Source organism: Solanum stenotomum, chromosome 12 (assembly GCF_019186545.1).
Source record: "Solanum stenotomum isolate F172 chromosome 12, ASM1918654v1, whole genome shotgun sequence".
NCBI lineage: Eukaryota > Viridiplantae > Streptophyta > Magnoliopsida > Solanales > Solanaceae > Solanum > Solanum stenotomum.
The window spans coordinates 45,788,438-45,813,690 of NC_064293.1; the positions used below are offsets into that span (position 1 = coordinate 45,788,438).

The following is a 25,253-nucleotide window of genomic DNA, read 5'->3' on the forward strand; positions in this document are numbered from 1 at the left end:
GTTGTTGCACCTTAGCTATTAAATAAATGTTGCCAACACAACTATATCGTGCACAAGTATTACAACAAAGAACTATATGAACTCATATTCTTTTATAATATTTTCAAAGAACACTTGGTGTTACAGCAAGCTAATCAATGATAATTATATTTTTGAAATTACAACCAACATAACAGGGGAAAATTACCGTGAGTTGAACTTGATTATCAATAGTACATTACAAAAAAATCAAGAGACTTCACCTAACATTACACAAATTCACTAATTCATCACTTCATCATCCGCAAGGCAACAAATCCAATAAAAAGAGCACACAAAATCACAATTAACATCTTCATCTTCTTCACTTTATTTTCGGGTTAAGTTATTGGGGGGGGGGGGGTTCATATTCGAATTTGATTTATTTTAAATTAAATAGTTCGTTAATCTCAGTTGCCCACGTGTCCTCTGTTAGTCATAAGGGTATATTTAGCCCAAAAGTATAACGAGAGGGGTATATTTAGCCCGAAAGCATAACTAGGAGTATATTTAAACTATTTCCTATAATAAAGCGGTATATTTGACCCTTTGCCGTAAAATAATCTATGTATAATTAATGCAAGCATAACTAATACTTGCATTGCTAATGCAGACATTACTACTACACTCTATTTAACATTATTCTTATACACTCTACCAAACGACCCCCAAATATATAATTATTTATTAATTTTATAAAGTGAATAAGTATTATTAAACATATCAGAATAGTACAATGGATGACTAATATTAAACTTTGGGAGTATTTTATGGAATCGACAACACAAGTTTGAATGTTTTGATGTGTATTAAATATGGTCAAAATTACTGCCTATTTCTCTTGTCTCATTAAAAGCTAAAATTGGATTTTTGACACACACACTGGATGGGCACTTAAAAGCCGAAATGATGAAAGAATTGATTTTAGGGAATGAATGCACGGAACACTATATAACGGCACGTCCAAGAGATAATGAATACGAAATGTCATTCCAAGCCACTATATTAATAAGACAAGAAAACGTCCATATTACATACTACTTGAAGTTTTTACTTTGAACCTACTTCTTACAAAATTTAGGAATAAAGATATTAGGAATAAAGTGGGAGTAGCCACCGAGGTAGACAAGGTAAAGAAGCGAGACTAAGATGATTCAGACATGTAAAGAAAAAATGTGTAATGTCCTAGTGAGTCGGTATGAGAGGTTGTCTATGGTGGAGTTTAAGAAAAGGTAGAGGTAGATCGAAAATATTGAGGAGGGACAGTTAGATAGGACACATGACACATCTTCAATGTACTAAGGGCATGACTTTAGATTAAAAAAATATGATGGTCACATATTAGGATATATAGAAGATTAGAATAAGGTAGTTGAGCGTTCAAATAGGCTTGGTAATAGTTTGGTGAATTGTACCTGTTTCGCCTTTCATATCATTAGTAATAATATTATTCTCGTAGTTTTTTGTCCTACTATTTCTGTTACTACCTATTGTTTTTTATGCTTCGATGTTTACACTATTTAACTGTTTTAGTTGTTCCTTCTTTTATGAATACTATGTAATGGTTTTTCTTGTTATTTGTTATGTCCTTTGTATTATTTAAAAAATATATATTTTGATATGTGTTACTTAAGTCGCAGGTCTTTCAAAAGTCACTTTTTCTACCTCCACGAAATAAGAATAAGATCAGAATACACTCTATCCTCACCAGATCCCACTTATAAAATTACATTAGGTGTGTTATTGTTGTAAAAATCAACTTCTCAAAATAAGAATAAATTTAAAAATTAAAACAATAACACCTTCCTAGTTAGTATATTTAAAAAAGAAGAAGTTATTTTAGAATAATAGAAAACTAAAAATATCGTATATTATGAACTAGAGGGAGTGAGTATATCCTAATCTTTTCATATTTAAACTATGCATTGTATGAATCCACAACCTAAATTTGAATATATATGATGGAGTACTAAATATGGTCAAAATTTCTGTCAAGTTTTTCTTGTCCTTTTATAAGCTCCAATTGAATTTGGACATATACATGGATGGGCACTTAAAAGCCGAAATTATTTTCCAACTTTTTATATCCCAATCAAAGAAATGATTTCGGGAATGAATGCACAGAACACTATACAACGGCACGTCGAAGAGAAAAGATAATGAAAAAGAAATGTCCAGAAAACCTCCAAGGAAGGGGCACTCAGTGAAAAAACATAATGAAGTGACAATTTGCCTTCCTTCCCCATCAGATTCTATCCAAGATTTAGGGGTCGTTTGATACGATGGTGAGATATTTTACTAGATTAATTATTTCATCTTTTATACGAGATAACTAATTTCGTCATTTATATTAAATGATCAAATCATAGCAAATTAAACACTCATACCAACAAGAGGTGTGGTAGAGTGACAAGTATTTATTCATTCATTATCAAAGTGTCTCGAATTCAAATCTCCTTAGTACGGAATTGCGGAAGTGTTTTCCCAAAAATCAGAGCAAACACTGGTACATTTATAGCTCAATTCCAAACTAACACGACATGCCAAAAAGCGTCACCATCTTTGATTTGACGTCCATGTACATCCACCATATAGTCAAAGTGTGACTGGTATTTTGTCAAAATATAATTGTACTAACTATCCTCCTGCCACATTATTTTTTTTCACCGTGGTCATTCGTGTAGGACTATTATGTCAGTAGCCCTTAAAATTAGATATTGATGAGAATGTGTTCTTTAGCAAAAATAAATAAATAACAATTCTCTTTTTATAATATGGATATGATCCATTTATCCTCAAAGATTTTGAATTTAAACTATGAAAAAAAAATTATTATCACTCTCAAAGATTTTGAATTCGAACTAGGAGAATAAAAACTTGTTATCAGATAGTATTTTCTTCTTAAATGAATCTATTCCAAATTATTACTATTCACCAATGGGTGTTTGCTCGGATGTTGATTAGTGTAGCAAATAAATTTCAAATATTCAATGCATAAAGGGTAAGAAAAAAAGACCCTCTCCTCTTTCAACATAAATGTGATTCTTCCGCGATTTTGAATTCAATTGGTTACTATTTAACGGACCCTACGAAATATCATTGCTAGCTAGGGAGTGGGAATTTGTTTAATTTTGATTTATTTTTTGCGCAAAAAAAAATCCAAATTCTATAAATAAAAAACGACAAACTTTTTTTTAAAGCCAAAATATAGCTGTTGAGTTCTTTTAAAATTTACCTCAAATTTGTATATTTCATAATTACTTTTATCTATTTATGACTCCGACTACTTTGAAAAACATGATTTATCCAACAAAAGTGTCTTACTTGCTTAATCTTGTTTTCACAAGATTCGTAAATATGATCAGGAGAAAATTAATTCAATAATTTACAACTTACAAGAAGATTGAACTAACCGTTATTTTCATATGATTATGTTGTACTGTAATGTGTGAAATACGAAAGCTAATTATTTTAATTGTACTTTATTGTGATGTAGATATGACTGTAATTTGCATAATGACTTTTATATAATGTATCATCTAATTTTTTATTATTAAAAATAAAAAAATTGTATGAAAACATCATTTAAATCAATTTTTTCAAAATGATCTAAAAATCTACCACTTTTTTCTTGCGACTCCAAGATCGCAGGGCCTATACTCCTGAATGATGATATATATAAATAGAGACATGTAGTGGTGGGTATTAACTGCGAAAAAGAGGGTCCCCTTAGGAAGCAACAATTGGTAGTAGTGAGAGGTTGTGGCCAAGGCTGGTTGGGCTCTTATTTTGCAATACCAACTCACACACACTACTCACTATGTTATGTTTTGTTAAGAGAGTAAATAGTCACTCTTCTTCATGGCATGCTTAGAAATGTACAACAAAAATAACTCATCTGATGACCAAAACAACAACAAACTTTATTCAATGAGTCCTAGAATCTCTTTCTCAAATGACTTCATTGATTCTTCAACTAATTCTTCTCAACACTTGATCAAAAATGAGAGGAGGGATTCCCCTGTTTCCTCTGACTTTGAATTCTCCGTCACTAATTATAGCATGCTTACTGCTGATGAACTTTTCTCTAAAGGCAGATTGTTGCCTTTTAAAGACACTCACAAAACTACTACTACTACTACTACTATTCGAGATGAACTTCTCAATGACGACAACGATGATGATTTTACTTTGAGGATACCCAAAAGTTCTACTAGGTGGAAAGGTTTATTAGGCCTCAAAAAATCTAATCTTGGCTCTAAGAAAAATGATGAAAAAAGGCCTCAAGACCTGCCTCATTCTACCAAGGTACGTTTTATTTATTTATGCAAAAATAAATTAGTTTTATGTCTAGTAAAAATCGAGTCTTTTGATATGATATGAGTGTTTTGTTTATAATTTTCAGGAAGTGTACAATGGGTCTGGTAGTGGAAGAGATATGGACTTTCGTTTTAATTGAAACTACAAGGTATTTTGGGGTATGCTTTTTAGTTTTTTTTTAAGTTTGGGAGAATTGAATCAACATAGATTCTGATTTGTTTTGTGTACAAGTGTTTGGAGTTCAATTCTTATCATTTTCTACTAGTACTATCTTTTAGAGCTATTGTGTTCCTTTTTTTTCTTTTTTTTTGTATTGAATCATCAATTGTTAAATATGTACAATTTGGGAGACCATTGTTGGAATATCTCTAGCTCGTATAATTTCTCAGATGAAATGACAGCTATAAGGGGCATTTCGGCTATAAAAATGATTGAGAAGGCGACCAGGATGAGCAAGCATAACTTTTATTTGTCTGTTATATTAAAAATATTTTGTTATTTTACTTATGGCATATCAAGACGAAATCATATACTTATTTCTTTTCAATGTTTAATATTTTGTTCAAATCATTTTCCTAAGACCAACATTAATTAATATTATTATGATAAAAAAAATTCATGTCAATCATTTGTTTTTGTAAGGGACTTGCAAAGTTCAACTGCAAAATACTAGTAGTACTAAGGTACATGACATATTATTCTTTATTTCCTTCTTGTTCTTCAACTAGAGTACTATATTTGTATATTTTGGTATTAGTAAAAAACTAGTAATTAATAATTAGAAATGAAAGTTAAGGGGTCAAAATGACAGGCTGGATGAGGAAGAAGCACAAAACTCCAAAAGAGACTTCACTTTTACCAATCTGAATCTGAGTCATGAGAATTGATAAATGTGTATTTGAATATACAAGTGACAATATGCATACATATAAATAATTAATAATTATAATGTCCATAGCGTGGGAGCTGCCGGTCAAAACGTACTTGGCCCATTTTGCAAAGAAGCTTCCTATTCCTATACTTGATACCCTCTCACTTCACTTTCAACTATAGTACCAAAAAACTTGTTTATTTACTATTTGGAAGCTTTTCCAAAATCAAATGAACAGCAAAAATGATGCTTTGATTATCAGTAAAATTTATAATTAAAAAAAGTTCAAAATAAATAAATAAAAATTGATCACTTCTTTTAGACTAAAACATCAAAAGATGGTTTCCCTGATTTTGGTAGCAACAAAGTTCTAAATGAATATTTCTCAGTTTAAAGTGACTGAATTTGACAATTTCATTACCCAATGTAATCCCATAAATGGGATATAGAGAAGGTAGTGCATACAGACCATACCCTTACAAATAGTTGCTTCTGAAATACCCTCGATTCAAGTATATTTGATCTAAAGTTGAAGAGAGCAATTTTTTTCCCCTCATCTAACAAGAAAATTTTGAAACAGTGACTTAGAATATAGACTACTTGTACACACCAGACACCAGTCCATGAATTTTTTTAGCTAGGTCTTTAGGCTTAAATAACAATAGCAGCAGAATTTAGCAATCGAAAAAGTACAATTATCATGCCCTCCTAGCTTGATATTACTCTACCAAGTACAAACTAACAACATTCTCCCTTTGTACCGTTCCCTCTGATTTGCTGCATACAACATATAATATAGATAAGATTACCATGGAGCATTGACTTCTCCTTGAAACATAAGCTCATAGCTCTCAGCTTTTGATTGCAGAGCCTCAACATCAGCAACATATTTTCCAGAAGCTTGTTTCAGTTCCTCAAGTTTCATTTCAAGATTCCGTATCTCATCTTCAGCTCGAGACCATTCCTTTTTAGCGTCCCAGTACCTCTTGGTGTCCGAAGCACCTTCAGAGTCAAATGCAAGACTCAGCAACCAGCGCAGACGAGTCCTCAAAAATCCAACATTCATGCCCAGAAGTTCAAAAGATTTCAGTGACTTCTCCCATTTATCGAATTCCTTCCGTGGGGTGGTGAGCTTGCAGGCTCTTACCATATCGGCAATGTTGACGACTTCAAAAATCATACCAGCGACCAACTTACAATGAAGACCTTGTAGAAGACGATCGTGAAGAAAAGCATTTTTACTGCAGCATAACTCATAGTACTTTCTCCTTATATGTTCAGGAAGTTCAGAGTCTATGCATACTCCATTCACCAGAATGTGAAACTCCTCAAGGCTCTTAATGTCTCTAAAATTAACAGCAAGACCAGAGGACCTTGAGCCCTCTAAAATTTCTGAAGCAACCTCATCGCTATCATTTCCCGACTGTGCCTCCAATGGCACAAGTTGTTTACTCAGATCCTCCTTTCGTCTCCTCTTTTGCACAACAGTTAAGGGAAGAGACTTCTTTTGGCGCTTCTTTATGTTATTACCAATAGTTCCCTCTGACATGTAACAAATTGGAAACAAGTTGTTTAGAAGAACCACAAAAGACTAAAACCTATATCATGTTTCACAGAATAGAATGTTTCGGGTATAAAATTGATTTACTGACCTGCATCACTTTGCTTGGCAGGTGCATCCAAATTTAGAAGGCTAAGAGCACCATCCACCTCCTTTAGATCATTTGCTCTTATGACATACACCTATGAAATCAGAAACGAAGTTTAGATCATTTGCAGTTAGAAAACCGTTTCTTCAATTTCCAAGTTTCTGGTTCACTTCATGGTGAGCATTCCTACTGAGATGTCCTATATAATATCTGACACCAGGCTTAAGACAAAAGCTATCATCACTTGAAACAGAGTTTATCATGCTGTTGACTGGATAACAGTTGATATAATATAAAGCAACTTTTTCAATAGCCCTAATTCAATCAGAAATTGCCTGTCAAGCGATATAGCAAATATCAGGTGTTGATACAGAGATAATAGTATTTGTTATTCTCTGTGCCCCCACCAATTAACTGCCATCACACAAAGTCGATAATCATCCCCACCATCAACATGTTTCAACAGTCTGCTATATTCAGGGACTGCCATGAATTTGTTTATCCACAGCGAAATACATTTTCTATCCTTTCCATTTGCTTCAGTAAAAGGATGCACTCACTAATAGCTATCCTCTTACTTTTGGTATGTTAAAAAGAATCCACAATATTTGTGGAATTAATGTTTAATCGAGTAAAAAAAAACAAGTGCATACCTGCCCTCAATTATAGGCACCAAAGTGACCAAATAAGTTTAAGATGAAAACATGTGAATTTCTACCAATAGTATTGCCCATATATTTGTTCCTTCCAAAAGATACCTTGATAGATGCTTGGTTTGAGGCAGGTGTGCACTAACATGGGCTCACTGTAATGTTGATAAGACAGTCTCCAGACACTATCCATGATGCCTAGAAGTACAATGCTAGGAAACCAGCTAAGCAAGAAATGAACCACAACAAATAGTATATTCTATCTGGATCCATGATAGGCTAAGTAAATATGTGAGACATGCTCTACCAAGATACCTGCAAACCTTACTATGATGATAGTTCTCTTTACAAAACTATAACAGATTAGAATGCCTGCTCTACCATTTTTGGACTTGAATAGTTCAGCACAGGGAAAAAATAGAGTTTACTGCACTTGTGATAATGTTGATGCTGACCAGCAGTAGGATCAATGTCCCCCCCCCCCCCCCCCCCCCCCCCCCCCCCCCCCCCCCCCCCCCCCCCCCCCCCCCCCCCCCCCCCCCCCCCCCCCCCGACTTTACTACAACAACAACAGACCCAGTGTAATCCCACAAGTGGGGCTGGGGAGGATAGGATGTAGGCAGAACTTTCCCTCTTCCCCCCTGACTTTGTTTTGAGGAAATACAATAGAGAGGACACCTTAACTGTTAGTTTGTCAACTACTTCCATCCTGTCCAAGCACAATCCCACAAAACTGGTGACCTCAAAATTTGTAGATTACAACTGAAAGAGCCTCAACTCTAACAAAGTCTCCCAGGATATATATTAATATCAAACATACTAGAGTCAAATTCAATATCTTTTTCCAGCATTAATCTACAATAACCATAATTCTGCCCAAATCTGTTGATTTAACCAAGAATGTGGCCTTCGGATGAGAATAGACCTATTTTAAACCGACCAATTCACACTCCTGTTGCAGAATCTTGATGGATGAGCAGATAAGTTGGTTTAACATGATGACGTCATTCTTATATGCCATGAAACAGGAAAAAGAAAATTGATCCCACTTCTCAAGTAACCATAGTTATCTGCTACACTTCAGTACAAGTAGATAAACTAATACGGTATGGCATACAACCATTGCAATAAGCCGAGTCAAAGCATGTTAAGAAAAGAAATTTGGGAGTGTCACCTTGAATCTAGTAGGCTCGACAAGTTGAAAAACCAAAACATCTCCCTCAACCAACTTGTGAGCAGCAGCATACTTTCTCCATCCTGCACTAAGTCCAGTCTTTTCAGCAATGTATTTTATTTCATACTCTTCTCCAGTCTCACTTTCAAGAATAACCGGAGTGTCCTTTCTTGGAAGATGGTTCTTGCAGAATGGCACAGGAAGCCCCTATTTGTATGGACAATATAAACAAAAATTAGAGGGTTAAGTAAATAATTACCTTGCTAAATCAAAAGGTAAGTCGCTTAGACAAAACTTACCATCCAAAAACAACTACCGACATGTGATCTAACTAACAATTTCATGAAGCTGGGATATTCATTTCCAATACTTAACAGGAACTCCTCTGCTCGAATGATGATTGGTGATTTCATTTGGGTAGCATTTCCAGACCCATCAGCTGTAGCCCTCTCTAGTTTGGTGCTTCATGATAAAAGCAAATAACTGTCACTCTCAAATACCGAAGGTTCACAATTGTGCAAGAATAGCCAAAGAATGTATTGTACTAAAAGACTGACCTAATTGATCTGCGCCCAGCATCAACTACTCCCTGCTCAAGGATAAGAGGAACAGCAACAGAGATGTTAAAATAATTTCTTGGTAAAAGTACACAGTCATGGAATGTGACAAAAAGTAGAGTGTGTTAGAAATTTGGTAAGATCACAATTATGTTCTGAATCTAAAATTAGCATAACCAAAGAGATCTCCTGAAATACTGCCTAAATGTCGAATGCAACAGGTAGGAAAATGATTATATCTTATATAACCAGAAAAAGGGATTACTACCACGCAAGCTAATGAGTTATTTGGCAACACGAAACCAGCATGAGATTTAGTAGAATGTAGATTATACCTTTCATTTAAATCTTAAATTTTGTGTACTAATGATAACACATTTTGTTATTCAAAATAATACTTGGCAGACAACTGAAAGCGCCTTTCCTCCCGATAGAATATTTGCCAATGCGAGTAATCTGAAGTCACTCTTAGGCCTAGACCAATCTTAGACTCCTAGTTTGGAAAATGCAAGTTCTCTATGAATTTGAATAAGCTTTGAGTCAACCCTGATTGGTTCCATCCATGCTGTACTCAGCTGTCACAACTATTTTCACTAGTTTCATCTCCTGTAATAGCTCATTGTCTATATTTTTTTATGCTCAATCTTTCAGTTTTCCTTTTTCATTCTAAAAGGAAAGCGAAGTGACTATCATCACCTAGTCACCATCGCTTAGAGGTATGAAGTTAAGTGAATCTTACTATCTCAAGGAGCTTAGCTTCTAAAGGACTCTTAATAAAGAAAGTTTTTTTCTAAGAAAGCAAGCATTTCCCATCACTTCATCCTGTTGATATGGATAGGGGACTACCCGTGGGGCCTTATTCGATGGACTGCCGGCTGGGGGTTGGACGAGTGCTCACTTCTACTTTAGGAACTCTACATCATATTACATTCACAAATACCAAATAACTACCAGTTTGACTTCAGATTTAAGCACAGAAAAAACCTTGAAGGACTAATTAAGAAATCTATAACAGAAATAAGTCCTTTCATAAGTGCAGTTGTTGAAGTTCCCAAATAACTCATCACAGAAACAAAAGACCACGGAGATGGGGTGGCCTGGTGGAACAGTCGGAATAAAAGGCTAGGGAACCAAGCTAAGTGTTATCTGGGACAATTTTTAGGGAAATGTTGTGGTTGCTTTCTTAAGGTAACTTTGGTAGCCAGGTTGCATTGTAAATCAGCCTGTTTTCTTAAGTTGTTGCGTTAATTACTATCCCAGGTTCACGCATCAGCTTAGACAGGTTTGCAATTGATGAGATCCTAACTGTAAACAAGAGTTGGAGTTGTAAATACTGCTACAAGAATCACATTTTCCAGCAGAGTGAGTTGCAAATTAACATAGCAATTAGTTGAACCTTTATCAGCAAAACAAGAAGGATAAATTGGCGATACATCAACTGATCCATAGGTTATTGATTGCTAATGAAAACTGTGTGTTCGACAGGAAATAGTTGATACGAAGAGAAGTATATCTCACATTGCTGGATTGAGACTGTTTCTTGAATACCCTTTTCTTCCTGAAGGGAATTGTTGAAATCTGATCAATCATCTCCTTGGGCTTCCTTCTTCTCTTACCCTGATGAAATCATTAAGCCAGATCCAACATCAATTCAGTAAATCAAGACAGGCAAATAACAACAGAGCGAGAAAAGAGTACCTACCAGCAAAGAAGAAATTGGAGTTTGGGTAGATGGGGTTAGGGAATCAATTGGAATAGAAGCATCAACAAGACTCAAATTGTCATTCCCCAATTTGGGTATTGCAGAATCAGGCTCAGGTTCAGGTTCTTGAGTTCCAAGTTGTTGATTTTCCTGTTCCTCATCAAAAACCTCCTTCTTCGGCATATCTGGGTAGGAAACCGAAACACGTTCTTGATTTGGGGGTTCACTTCGATGAACTACTTTAATCTTCATTTTCCTGATGGAAAATGGAATAAAGATTGTACCTTTGAAGGGATTTGTTCTTTTTTCTAGCAGATCCTATTCTTACCACTCCCCTGGATAGAAAAAAATATGATGTACACAACAACGAAGACTAGAAAACAACTACTAGTAAAAAAAGGGATAGAAAAAACCCTTTTCGGTGTTCGGTGATAAGCACATTTCTTTTTCATTTGGTTAAAGAAACAAACAATCCACAATTTAGAGATCCATTTTTGTGGTTTAATAATCTTTTGCTGGATTACAAAACATGAACCGTTTTTCACTATTAACAAGAATAACACTAGCTTGTGTGTGGGGGTACTGGCATACTGTCGTGTGAGTCTCTAGCCATCTGGTTTACACGTGTAACTTGTTAAAACTACCATTTCTTGGATATCCTGATAATGGAGAAACGGTTATTTGCCAGTCTAGTTTAGTAAAACACTGAATAAATGATGTAAATATTTTAGTGAAGTTCATATAACATAATGTAGTTAGTGGTATTAATTTTGTGTAAAAGCAACAGGATGTTATCGTAAGTTGTAACATTTATTATCGAGTGCCTCATTCAACAATGTAGAATCCAAAAGACAATTTACTCCACCATATTTTACATTTTGGGCCAAGTACTAGTAAGGTTTTAATACTTATTCCTAATCAGGACATAATATTTCATGGTATATGGAATAGATTCGCAACTATCAAACAATTCTAAAATAATAATTTAAAAAAATACAGTAAACCTGATTTGGTTTCTACAATGATCCAGTTTGTTATTACCCCAAAAACAACATGCTAAAACAGGTGTATGCATTTTCCCTCTTTTGCTTAAGGTAAAAAGACTATAATGACCTATAAAAACAATTAATGGGGGTTGACTATTTACTTGGGCCAAGCTTTAGTTCTTTTCAAATTGTATAGTCAACTATAATGCCTGCCCGGAATGTAATCTAGTTTATATTTTGCCTTCCACTCTAGAAATTATATAAATAATAAGACTTAAATTTATTAAATATAATAATTGTCTCTCAATTTGGAAGTAGACAAGTAAAATGAAACTTTTTAAATTTTTTGTATACTTAGACAAATGACAAGTAAAAGGAAAAAAGGAAGTGTCATATGGTAAGAGAATCAATCAACTACACTTTTTTGGGTTTTTCTTTTAACAAGTTGGAATTCAACTCCCGCTATGACACACTAAACTTAATATAAAGAAATTTTTTTTATAGTGAATACGATGAAGCTAATTTACCACCTATTCGTCATATATATAGTAGTTTTTAATAGTTATGAATATATAGTGAATCTTTTGTGTAATGGATAACAATAATGATTCAAGATAGTTTTAATTAATAAAATATAAATTGTAGTTTAAGTCCTTTCGGGTGAACTCTTTTTTTGGGTAGGGCTTATTTTCATCAGGTGACTTTATTCATTACAAATCATTGGATTAGTAATGTTATATATTTTTGAAATTAGCTTAGTTGATGGTGAAAAAAATAAGAGTTGCCTCAATTAAAACTGGCACAAAGAGAGGAGAGTAGCTTAGGGACCAAAAATTCCTTCCAATCAACAGACTAAACTTTCATTACCATACAAGTATTTCCACAAACCTTGAACATGTTAGGTAGCTTATTTGTCTATTCAAATGTTTAGTCATGCTGGGCATAAATATTTGATTGAAACGTCTTTTAAAAGGACCCTTTTTTTACAACACCTGAGTATATATATATATATATATATAGGACCCCTTTTTTCTTCCTCTATACATATAGGAGCTTGAACCAAAAATTGAAGCATACACTTTGAAGAGTTTGACCAATTACTCTTTATTCCTTCATAAAGTGAAAATAAAAAAAAAAACACGTGATAAGACAATATGTATGAAAGATTAAAAATATATAAATAAAAAATTGGTGTGCCTCTTGCTATATTCCTTATTCTTATAAAATATATAATTATTAGTATAATTTTTCCTATTGAGAGAGTTGTTAAATGATTGTGGTTTTGTTGATAATTACTCAATTAAGATAAAGAAAGTTCATTGTTGGAATAGGACTTTATTTTAGGTTAGTGGTTATGTTTTAATTTCATATATATATTTTTAGCTTAAAAATAGGTTTGAGTCAAAAATTAAAGCCTGCTAGGCTTAGACTAATCATCTTCGGCAGCCTGCGTCGGAGGACGGAAACTTTCCTAATTGTGCTTCACACACGTAATCCAACCATAATCTTATCTTATCATCACTATCACTACTATTATTTTCATACACAATAAAACACATGTGGCTTATTTTTCCCCAACCCAAAAAAGAGAGGATCTTTTCCTACCCTCATTTCTCCAATAGTCACATTAAAATAAGTGGTTTTACAGAATCATCAGGGTACCCTTTATAAAAAAGATTAGATGTGCTTCCCTTTTGATAGATTTTGTGCATGTAAATATTATAATAGATTTAATAACTAATTTAGCGTACCTCCATTGTAAACGTATGTAGACTTAGAAGCTATAAATCACAAATTTATTGAAATTGAGAAAAGTGATAATTTATAATTATGATCACAAGGATTTACAAATTTCAATACTACAAGCTGAAATAAATTATTAGGTCATGAATGATTTGTTTATAACAATGACATAAATGGTCTCAATATTTAGCAATACAATGCCAAATATTTAGGGGGGAAAATGTATTTGAGTTATTAGACACCAAAAAGTAAATTGTGGCATCTTTTATGCCAAATTTAGGCCATATTATGGTGGTAAAATTCCTAATTTTTCCTAACATGAAGTGATTTTATTTTGCTTTATATCTTTTATGATGCATCATATTTAAAATAAATTTTCTTTTTACCATATATTTTAGGATTTCTTAATTATTAATTCTCTTAATACCTTTTATCATATATTTTAGGACTCATTAATTTTTAAAATATATTTGCGCCTGTCATATATTTTAGGACTTCTTAATTTTAAATCTTATAAAGATAATTAAATAATACCTTGAGGAAAATAATACTTTGAGAAAAATAGTAAATGACATGTTTGTCTATTGTAAAGTATTTTAACGAAGAACAAAAAACTCAATCAACATTTTTAAGACCTTAATACTTTTAAAATAATAAATGAAAGAATTATTATACGTTTTCTTTTTAAAAAAAAATCGTGTACCGCCCCGTTTCAATTTATCCGTCTTATTACTATTTTAATTAGTTTTTTTTTGTTTCAACATTTTAATATTTTGTTTGTCCCTAATTTTTCATTTTTTGCTTAGGCCATTAATATTTTTTTTTATATTTCTTGTAATCTAAGTTGTAAAGTCGTTATCATTCCAAAATAGGCATCTATAAGCTTAAGGTGCATTAACTATTAAGAGAAGAAATCAAGTACTAGAAGCTACCTTTCTTTTTGAGGCTTTTAAATAATATTTCTAACTCTCTGTTTCTAGAAGACTAACATATCTAATTAGTATTTTATTTCCAGGCACAATTCAAATAAGTTGGATTATTTTAATTATTAATGAAAGAAATTAAACTAGTAAGAAGAGTGCATAATTATTGATATTCTAATTTACTAAGAAAAGAGGCACGCCAAATTTCACAAAAAAAATAATCTCGACTCTCACTCGTCCTTAATTACGTCATGGACCAACACAATATAATTCCAGCCTAGCTTCTCTCTTTAAAAATTTTCTTTCATAATTCATTCTTGAGTTTCTGTTATTTGACACACACAAACAAAAAAAGAACATGACCAACAACGTAAATTCTTGGCTCCAGGGTGTTTATGTTGTTTTTGCGTTTTGCTCTGCTTTATTTTTGGGTGCTCTCAAAAGTAAGTACTAATTTATTTATTTTTTACCTTTCAAGATTTTTTCTAATGTAGTATGATTTTATGATCATGGTCTGTAAGTGGTAAGGTATGTTGTTGTTGATCTGTGTTATTGTTGCTGGTTCTCAATTGCATAATTTTTCTGATTGCAGGTTTGTTGGTGGGTCCAATTGCTGGCCTAATACTTATTATAGGAAATGTTGGGGTGATTTTATGTCTCTTCCCAGCACATATTTTCTGGACAATTTACACCCTTGTCCAGTAAATGTCTTTTTTTTAAGGCCATTCATTTATGTTGTCCAAAGTTGATTTTTTTTTATTTTTTCTAATGTGGATTTGTTTACAATTGAACAGGACTAATAGATTTGATGCACCACTTAAAGTAGCTTTCTTGTTCGGTTTGCCAGTTTTATTTGGTATTTGGTTGTGTTTAAGCTTAGCTGGTAGTGTTCTTGTGGGAGTTGGATATGGTTTCTTTGCTCCTTGGGTTTCTGCCTTTGAAGCTTTCAGACATGACGATGAATTTAACAAGTTTGTTCATTGCATTGTGGTAAGAAATTACTAACCAATTCTTGTTTTTGGTTCTGTAGTTTAGTATTGTTTTTTTAAGGTTGTTTTGATTATGTTAATTTACAGGATGGAACATGGGGAACCATAAAAGGTAGCTGTACTGCTGTTCGAGATTTTGCAGATATGTGTTATCATTCTTATCCAATGTATTTGAAGGAACTGCGTGATTCCCCTGCTTCTCTTGACTTTCAACCTTTTAGGTTTGTTTCTAATTTCCCTTTCTATACAAAAAACAAAGGGAAATGGAGTAGAGAATTACAAGGTGGAGACTCGAACTTTCAGGTTGCCAAAACTTTATCAGAATAAAATTTAAAAATTAGGGGACAATCATAATGAATCTTCTATAAAAAAGCAACCAAATGGCTGAAAATTGCTGCCTTGGCAGCTTTTTAGTTAAATTTTTTCTTTTTTTTTAAATTCGTTTCTCTTCAATTTTATTTTTTTTTAAAAAAAATCGTTTTTCTTATTTTTTTTACGTTTTGAAAACAAGGCAGCGTTTTTATTAAAAAATAATTTTTTTAACAAAAATCGCTGAAAAGGCAGCCTAATTCGACACCGATTAAAGTTCGTGCCTCATTTTGATAATTTCTACGTCGAGTCCAAATTTTTGGGTGAAATTAGGCTCCCTGTCAACAATTTTTTTAAAAAATAATTGTTCTTTCATAAAACTTTTTAAAAAAAATTAACAAAAGATTTTCAAAAAAAAATTAAAAAAATTAAGGAAAGCGATTTTCCAAAAAAAAAGTTTTTACAAAAAAGCTGCCAACTTTTTTTTTTCAATGAAAACGCTGCCATAGCAGCGATATTAGTTGGAGGAAAAAAAATTAGAATTAAAAAATCGCTGTTGTGCCAGCGAAAAAAAAAGAACAAAAAATTGGACAAAAATCGCTGCCCTGGCAGCGATTTTATTTTAACGGAGTACACGGCGTTAATATGTGTTAGAGGAAAATCGCTCCGGCAGGAGCGATTTTGCCGTTTTGGTTTTAAAAAAATATGATGTACCCTTTTGGAATTTTTTACAATTTTTTTTGCCCTTTTGGCTTCGGACTCGAGGCAATACAAGAAGTGAAAATGGTGCAGGTATGCTCGTCTTTCTCTGTTCTTTTCTGGCTAATTTGCAAAATGCTGACAAACATGTGAATTGATCTACTAGAGTAACATCTTTATATGTAGTTTGAAGACGTAATTAAGTAAATCATATTTTTAGATAAGATGGTCACACAATTCAACACAGAATCATAATTTTCTTGTCTTGTAAACCATGAAATTGGGTAATTGACATGTCACAACAATTAACAGGTGTGGCAGAACATGATGAAATCATGTGAAATAAGGGGCAAGGAATTATTGGACGCGAAAGTGATAACCCCCAACGACCTGGATGATTGGTTGAAGGGAAAACATGGAGTTGATGTTGCAGTCATCAATGTTGGTTTAGCATGTTATACATTTCTACAGATAATCTTTTATTCCATAAAAGCCGGATCAGATGGATCGTTCCTTCTAGAGGATCTTGAGATCACTCAGCTGAACAGACCTCAGGACAGATTATTGGACTGGTTTTTCCAACCAGTCATGGTCCTCAAGTGTAATGACCCTCTTGGTCATTTTTGCGTCTTGCCTTCTGTGTGTCGTTTAGAGCGTTCCTATAGCGACCCCAAGTCATTTACGACTTGCTGGGACTGACAGTTCGGTCACCTGGTCGTTCGTTTGGTCTTGGTGTGAGTTTTTGTGTTTTGGAGCTTTTGAACCTTGAACGATCATTTTCGATCAAAAGTTCATGAAGATGACATCGGAATCCAGTTCTGACGATTTCATCAGCTCCGGAAGGGTCATTTTAGGCTAGTAGCATGGTCGACATGACTCCCGAGGTTTTCAGTGTGAGTCAGTGCAATTAGGCGTTTTAGCCTTTGAATTTTGGCTTAAGTTTGACTTTGGTCAACATTTTGAGTAAACGCGCTCGGATGAGAATTCCGTCAGTGCGGTTAGCTCCGGAATGTTGAGTTTGGTCTAGATTGACCCTTCTTTTGTGTCCCGAGGTTTTTGATATCTTTCCGAGCCCTTTTGTGGGTTTTGGCTTAAAATGGCCTTTGGAAGTGGGACCCACTTTTTATCGAAATGACCTCTGATGGAAATTTCGACTGCGCCGTTGAGTCTGGAATATCGAATTTGGTATGGTTGCATATCTCGTTTGCGTGCACGGGGTTCCGAACGAGATCGGAGTACCCCGTCGGGGTTTTTAGTTTTGGAAAAATTGCAGAAAATCTGCAATATAATGCAGATTTTCAGCAACAATTCCAAAACTTCTAACTCTCTTAACTCTCTCATCTTTTGTCCGATTTGGGCGATTCAAAAGGCAAAGTTGTGAGATTTTTCGAGGGCAACGCGTTGGTGAGCTCGGATAGTGGTTTGGGGTTCCCGTTTGAGGTAAATTTCGCGAAAAACCTGACTGCTGTACTGTTTTCGAGTCCTTGTTTTTGGAATTTTTGTTTTGGTCATATCTCACTCATTTTAGCTCGGTTTTGGGTGATTCGAAGTCCCACATGTTGAGAATTGTCGTGACTTCGTTGTAGAGTGTTTAAAGAGTGCTGGGCACCTTTTGATTTTCGTTTATTTCGATTTTGGACTGCTGCAGTAGGGTTTCTATTAGTTGTTTAAAGTGGGTTTTCTTGCTTGTTGGTTTTTGCTGTGTTTTAAGCCTCGGATTGTGTTCCATTTTGGAACACAAGTTTGGAGTGCTGTTTAGGGTCTCTTGACGGAGTCAAATTTGGACAGTTCGGTGCGGGTCCCACGATTCCCGTTTTGACTCCAAAATTGACCCGTCTCCGTTTGTTATGATTTTGGTGTCTAAATGACCATAGTAACGTTGTGACTCTATTTTTGATAGCGGGGCAGCGTTTTGAGACTGTTCGGAAAGGGAAAGCTCCGGTAAAGTGATTTGGAGAGCGCACGGTTGGCCTTAAGGTAGGCTACGGCTTTCCTTCTTTTAGATTGAGCTTAATTGTGTAAAAACACGTTGATTGGAGTGAATTGGGGGTGGGTACCAGTTTACTATCTTACTTTGATTAGATACCTCATGTTAGAATCGATTGGCCATATTTCGGGTATAGTATCATGTTATCCGGTTTAGTAGAGTTGCATGTCTATGTGCTAAATGCTATTGTATGCTTGTATGTTTTGTATTGTATGCCTTGTGCATCCTTAACCGTAAGCATGATGTCCTTAGTCTAGGTTAGGCTAGCATTGCCTTAGACTTATGACCCGTGTGGGCTGGATAGCCTTGACTTTCTACCGACGTCGTTCGGATGACTTAGCTCCTTGTAGACTGGAATAGCAGACTTGAGTCTGATAGTTTGAGCCTTAGATTAGGCGTTATCGCTACTTGCTGCACTTCTGTATCTTCTCCCTCGCATTCTGTGGTTCCGGCGCATTCTCGAAGGTTTGGTGCATCACTAGAGGCGTGGGATTGAGATAGTATAGGCTTGGAGCCCTTTTCTGTGATTTCTTAGAGTGGACGGCGTTCCACGGTGGTTGTTGCGGGATTGGATCCTATTGGAGATACCATCACCCCCGGGGTCGTTCTTTCTAGCTGGGCTGGGAACGTATCGCTGGCTGGGTAGACTCGGTGATATCGGCGATCGCCCCCGGGCCTCTCTTTCTAGCTGGGCTGGGAGTGTGCTGCTGGCTGGGTGTCCCCGGGTCGCTCTTTCTAGCTGGGCTGGGAGCTGACTGCATGGTAGGACGACTCGCGATATCTACCTCACTCACGGGTCCCTCTTTCTAGCTGGGCTGGGAGTGGACTGTTTGGTTGGGTGCCCCCTAGGGTCACTCTTTCTAGCTGGGCTGGGAGTGCACTGCTGGCTGGGTGGAGTCTGATGGATTATCTTAGTTACTTTGGGCTGAGAGCCCGATTTTCTTCTTTCTCAGTAGACTTAGCTTTTCCATGTACCTGTCGAGCTTATGGGGGTTCGTTCAGGTTTTATTTAAGCTTGTGTACGAGTGTACCTTCTGGGCTTATGGGGGTCCAGTTAGGTTTAGTCTAGTTGTACTTAGTTTGTTTCTGGTATGCTCGTGTGCTTTCTTTTCTTATCCGTTTGACCTCTCTGTGTCTAGATTCTATCCTTTCTTATTGTTTTTACCCTTTTTGCTCAGTCGGCCTATGATGCCTACTGAGTACCTGTTGTGTTGGTACTCATGCTACGCTCTGCATCTATTTCGTGATGCAGGTCCCAGTACCAGTTACCAGCGGTGATTAGTTCCAGCCTCCTTTTGCAGTTGTGATTCGGAGACGAGGGCGAGCACTTGGCGTTTTGGGGTTTGTTCTGTCTCCTTCTTTTGATTTAGCTAGTCTTGTTGCCTTTGAGACACGCTCTGTTGTGGTCCACTTTTGGGACTTGTACTCTTTATTAGATAGCTCTGTACTAGTGACTTCCAGGTTCTGGGAGGAATTTCTGTATATATTTATTTTGGGTTGCTTCCGCTTTGTTATCCTTGTTTAGATTATTATTTTCGCTAGTTTCTGCCCCTTTTGCTCATTGCTTGATGTTCTGGGTTACGGGTTGGCTTACCTACTGGTAGGGTATAGTAGGTGCCATCATGACTCGAGAAATCGGGTCGTGACATCAAGGAACAAATTAGAGTCCTGAGCCTAGAAGACGGTGAAATGAGGTTCCTAGAGAAAGTGGTCCTTTTCGAGAGCAACTCTGAACGCTTTAAGGCCTGGGAAAATGGAAGTGTGGCGCCTCAGGAATCTCTCAGAGCAGCTCAAATTGAAGGCATAAGCCGAAGGTAAGCCTTTTCGTTTATATTTTCATCATAAGTTTGCAGTGTTGAAGCAAGATTTGTGTGTCGTCATTTATTCTGTTGGTTGGCAGGATGGTGGGAATGATTAGAAGTGTTTCTAAGTTTCCAACTTATAGGAGGAAATTCAGACAGATAGTGAAAACATTGATCATGCAGTATTCCACTATTTCCAGAGAAGGTTCCACGCGATCTGTTCCTCGTTCTGTAAAGAACAGTTCCACCCGATCAGTGTCCACAAGATCAAATGGTTCACTCGAAATTGTTTAAACATTTTAAATATAGATTAGTGATCTTGAACTCCCATCGTAATCATTTAAGAGATAGTTCATTAAGTATCATTGTTGAAAGACTTCAGAAAGTAGGCTAACAATTTTCCAAGCGCTCAAATATCTTCCTACGGACATCTTAACAACATCAAGAAAGGTCTAATGTGTAGACTGTTCAGTCTTCGCCAGAACTCACTATCAAGTAAAATCAACGCTTCTTATAGATCAGTACAGTTGTATTTTTGTCTCCGCGCGATTTCAGTTATTTTCCCTATTAGAAACTTGTACAGACATGACTTTCTTTGTTTTTCTTTTCCTTTTAAAGGGTACTCCCCAAAAGAGTATTAGAGATGATGTAAATTACTTATTTTTTTCAGTCGATAAGATATTGGATCATTCTACATTTTGCTCAAGATGAATGATTCCATTTTCTATCGAACTTCAATATGCTGTAGTCTGTAGAGGGGATGTCTTATACAATATGCTATCGAACTTAACTGCTTCTATCTATCTAGTGATGTCTTGTAGACCTAAATTTGGTCCTGCAGAACGGGTATTGATGACTTATTTCTTTACATCTATTCAAATTATGACAGTAACTAGCATTGCCTAATCATTTAGCTACAATGATTTGAATCTCAAACCTAAGTAGCCATAGTAGTAGGGCATGTGTTAAATTGATTGGTTAACCAGCCAAGGAAAAGCTACTTGGGAAAAAAGAGAGGAGAAGAGACATCTAGGGGAAATCAAGGTGTACCTCTCAGTTTGGATTGACTTAAAAAAAAGTAGTAGTTTTTAAGTAAAAACATAAATAAAAAGTCTAATTTAAATGACTTTTAAGTCAATTAAAAATAGAGAAAGACCTATTTTTGGTTTTTAACTTATTTTAAGTAATTTTAAACTTATTTTAAGTTAATCTTGCCAAACATTTCCTAACTTATTTTAAGTCATTTTGTGACTTATTTTAATTCATTTTAATATTTGTCAAACGTTTCAGAAGTTAAAAATTACCTTAAAAATAAATTTGACCAACTTTTAAGTCAATCCAATCACCTTTTGAGAAATGAGATCTCCAGGTTTACCTGGTTATTTGTACATAGTTATTTTTAAGATTCTCTTTTTATTTGTCCATTTTAAGAAAAGAATTTTTTTTTCTTCTTATACTACACTGGTTATCAAATAACTATATGAAGTACTATTAGTCAAGTTTAAATTTTCAAAGCATAATTAACAAGATTAATTTACTAAATTAACCTCTAATAATATTTCTACCGTCAAGCCAACCTGAACCAAATAAAATGAACCGGAGACTAGGGAGTATCTAGCAATTGCTGGGTACCTTTTCGTTTATATCCTTTATACGCGACAAAAACTTGCAACAAAGCTATAAGATGGCTTTATTTCCATTATATAACAATATTTGCCAATGCGAGTAATCTGAAGTCACTCTTAGGCCTAGACCAATCTTAGACTCCTAGTTTGGAAAATGCAAGTTCTCTGTGAATTTGAATAAGCTTTGAGTCAACCCTGATTGGTTCCGTCCATGTTGTACTCAGGTGTCACAACTATTTTCACTAGTTTCATCTCCTGTATTAGCTCATTGTCTATATATTTTGATGCTCAATCTTTCAGTTTTCCTTTTTCATTCTAAAAGGAAAGCGAAGTGACTATCATCAGATAGTCACCATAGCTTAGAGGTATGAAGTTAAGTGAATCTTACTATCTCAAGGAGCTTAACTTCTAAAGGACTCTTAATAAAGAAAGCTTTTTTCTAAGAAAGCAAGCCTTTCCCATCACTTCATCCTGTTGATACGGATAGGGGCCTTATTCGATGGACTGCCGGCTGGGGGTTGGACGAGTGCTCACTTCTACTTTAGGAACTCTACATCATATTGCATTCACAAATACCAAATAACTACCAGTTTGACTTCAGATTTAAGCACAGAAAAAACCTTGAAGGACTAATTAAGAAATCTATAACAGAAATAAGTCCTTTCATAAGTGCAGTTGTTGAAGTTCCCAAATAACTCATCACAGAAACAAAAGACCACGGAGATGGGGTGGCCTGGTGGAACAGTCGGAATAAAAGGCTAGGGAACCAAGCTAAGTGTTATCTGGGACAATTTTTAGGGAAATGTTGTGGTTGCTTGCTTAAGGTAACTTTGGTAGCCAGGTTGCATTGTAAATCAGCCTGTTTTCTTAAGTTGTTGCGTTAATTACTATCCCAGGTTCACGCATCAGCTTAGACAGGTTTGCAGTTGATGAGATCCTAACTGTAAACAAGAGTTGGAGTTGTAAATACTGCTACAAGAATCACATTTTCCAGCAGAGTGAGTTGCAAATTAACATAGCAATTAGTTGAACCTTTATCAGCAAAACAAGAAGGATAAATTGGCGATACATCAACTGATCCATAGGTTATTGATTGCTAATGAAAACTGTGTGTTCGACAGGAAATAGTTGATACGAAGAGAAGTATATCTCACATTGCTGGATTGAGACTGTTTCTTGAATACCCTTTTCTTCCTGAAGGGAATTGTTGAAATCTGATCGATCATCTCCTTGGGCTTCCTTCTTCTCTTACCCTGATGAAATCATTAAGCCAGATCCAACATCAATTCAGTAAATCAAGACAGGCAAATAACAAAAGAGCGAGAAAAGAGTACCTACCAGCAAAGAAGAAATTGGAGTTTGGGTAGATGGGGTTAGGGAATCAATTGGAATAGAAGTATCAACAAGACTCAAATTGTCATTCCCCAACTTGGGTATTGCAGAGTCAGGCTCAGGTTCAGGTTCTTGAGTTCCAAGTTGTTGATTTTCCTGTTCCTCATCAAAAACCTCCTTCTTCGGCATATCTGGGTAGGAAACCGAAACACGTTCTTGATTTGGAGGTTCACTTCGATGAACTACTTTAATCTTCATTTTCCTAATGGAAAATGGAATAAAGATTGTACCTTTGAAGGGATTTGTTCTTTTTTCTAGCAGATCCTATTCCTACCACTCCCCTGGATAGAAAAAAATGTGATGTACACAACAACGAAGACTAGAAAACAACTAATAGTAAAAGAAGGGATAGAAAAAACCCTTTTAGGTGTTCGGTGATAAGCACATTTTTTTTCATTTGGTTAAAGAAACAAACAATCCACAATTTAGAGATCCATTTTTGTGGTTTAATAATCTTTTGCTGGATTACAAAACATGAACCGTATTTCACTATTAACAAGAATAACACTAGCTTGTGTGTGGGGTACTGGCATACTGTCGTGTGAGTCTCTAGCCACCTGGTTTACACGTGTAACTTGTTAAAGCTACCATTCCTTGGATCTCCTGATAATGGAGAAACAGTTATTTGTCAGTCTAGTTTAGTAAAACACTGAATAAATGATGTGAATATTTTAGTGAAGTTCATATAACATAATGTAGTTAGTGGTATTAATTTTGTGTAAACGCAAGAGGATGTTGTCGTAAGTTGTAACATTTATTAGTGGCCGATCGAGTGCCTCATTTAACAATATAGAATCCAAAAGACAATTTACTCAACCATAGTTTACATTTTGGGCCAAGTACTAGTAAGGTTATAATACTTATTCCTAATCAGGACATAATATTTCATGGTATATGGAATAGATTCGCAATTATCAAACAATTCTAAAATAATAATTAAAAGAAATACAGTAAACCTGATTTGGTTTCTACAATGATCCAGTTGTTATTAGCCCAAAAACAACATGCTAAAACAGGTGTATGCATTTTCCCTCTTTTGCTTAAGGTAAAAAGACTATAATGACCACTTGACCTATAAAAACAATTAATGGGGGTTGACTAATTACCTGGGCCAAGTTTTAGTTCTTTTCAAATTGTATAGTCAACTATAATGCCTGCCCGGAATGTAATCTAGTTTATATTTTGCCTTCCACTCTAGAAATTATATAAATAATAAGAGTTAAATTTATTAAAAATAATAATTGTCTCTCAATTTGGAAGTAGACAATTAAAATGAAACTTTTTAAATTTTTTGTATACTTGACAAATGAAAAGTAAAAGGAAAAAAGGAAGTGTCATATGGTAAGAGAATCAATCAACTACACTTTTTTGGGTTTTTCTTTTAACAAGTTGGAATTCAACTCCCGCTATGACACACTAAACTTAATATAAAGAAAATAATTTTATAGTGAATACGATGAAGTTAATTTACCACCTCTTCGTCATATATATATAGTAATTTTAAATAGTTATGAATATATAGTGAATTTTTTGCGTAATGGATAACAATAATGATTCAAGATAGTTTTAATTAATAAAATATAAGTTGTAGTTTAAGTCCTTTCGGGTGAACCTTTTTTTTTGGGTAGGGCTTATTTTCTTCAAGTGACTTTATTCATTACAAATCATTGGATTAGTAATGTTATATATTTTCGAAATTAGCTTAGTTGATGGTGAATAAATAAGAGTTGCCTCAATTAAAATTGGCACAAAGAGAGGAGAGTAGCTTAGGGACCAAAAACTCCTTCCAATCAACAGACTAAACTTTCATTACCATACAAGTATTTCCACAAACCTTGAACATGTTAGGTGCCTTAT

General features: G+C 34.9%; 3 protein-coding genes and 1 long non-coding RNA gene across 5 annotated transcripts; 3 read left to right on the forward strand and 1 right to left on the reverse strand.

The window, feature by feature from the left end:
- Positions 1-3,735: 3,735 nt before the first annotated feature.
- On the forward strand, positions 3,736-4,615 carry LOC125847911 (uncharacterized). Its single transcript, XM_049527637.1, has 2 exons — positions 3,736-4,326; positions 4,424-4,615. The coding sequence occupies exons 1-2, from the start codon at positions 3,880-3,882 to the stop codon at positions 4,475-4,477; spliced, it is 501 nt and encodes a 166-aa protein (XP_049383594.1). The 5' UTR covers positions 3,736-3,879; the 3' UTR covers positions 4,478-4,615.
- Positions 4,616-5,767: 1,152 nt separating this feature from the next.
- LOC125847899 (B3 domain-containing protein Os01g0234100-like) lies at positions 5,768-23,848 on the reverse strand. 2 transcript variants are annotated; one of them, XM_049527623.1, is made up of 8 exons: positions 23,627-23,848; positions 10,942-11,225; positions 10,758-10,856; positions 9,240-9,271; positions 8,982-9,144; positions 8,683-8,889; positions 6,862-6,952; positions 5,768-6,751 (listed from the first exon to the last, which is right to left on the reverse strand). In XM_049527623.1, the coding sequence occupies exons 2-8, from the start codon at positions 11,191-11,193 to the stop codon at positions 6,015-6,017; spliced, it is 1,581 nt and encodes a 526-aa protein (XP_049383580.1). In that variant the 5' UTR covers positions 11,194-11,225; positions 23,627-23,848; the 3' UTR covers positions 5,768-6,014. The 2 variants fall into 2 exon arrangements, with proteins under 2 accessions (XP_049383580.1, XP_049383579.1); XM_049527622.1 differs by lacking the exon at positions 23,627-23,848 and having other exon boundaries at positions 10,942-11,350.
- On the forward strand, positions 14,894-20,714 carry LOC125847463 (uncharacterized membrane protein At3g27390-like). The gene is made up of 8 exons (XM_049527079.1): positions 14,894-15,036; positions 15,186-15,294; positions 15,388-15,583; positions 15,670-15,885; positions 16,657-16,683; positions 16,903-17,184; positions 20,225-20,391; positions 20,478-20,714. Exons 1-8 carry the CDS (start codon positions 14,952-14,954, stop codon positions 20,671-20,673), a joined length of 1,278 nt encoding a protein of 425 aa, XP_049383036.1. The 5' UTR covers positions 14,894-14,951; the 3' UTR covers positions 20,674-20,714.
- On the forward strand, positions 17,903-20,039 carry LOC125847916 (uncharacterized). The gene is made up of 3 exons (XR_007444475.1): positions 17,903-18,030; positions 18,491-18,567; positions 19,830-20,039. It is a non-coding gene; the product is annotated as an uncharacterized LOC125847916 (long non-coding RNA).
- Positions 23,849-25,253: the final 1,405 nt, after the last annotated feature.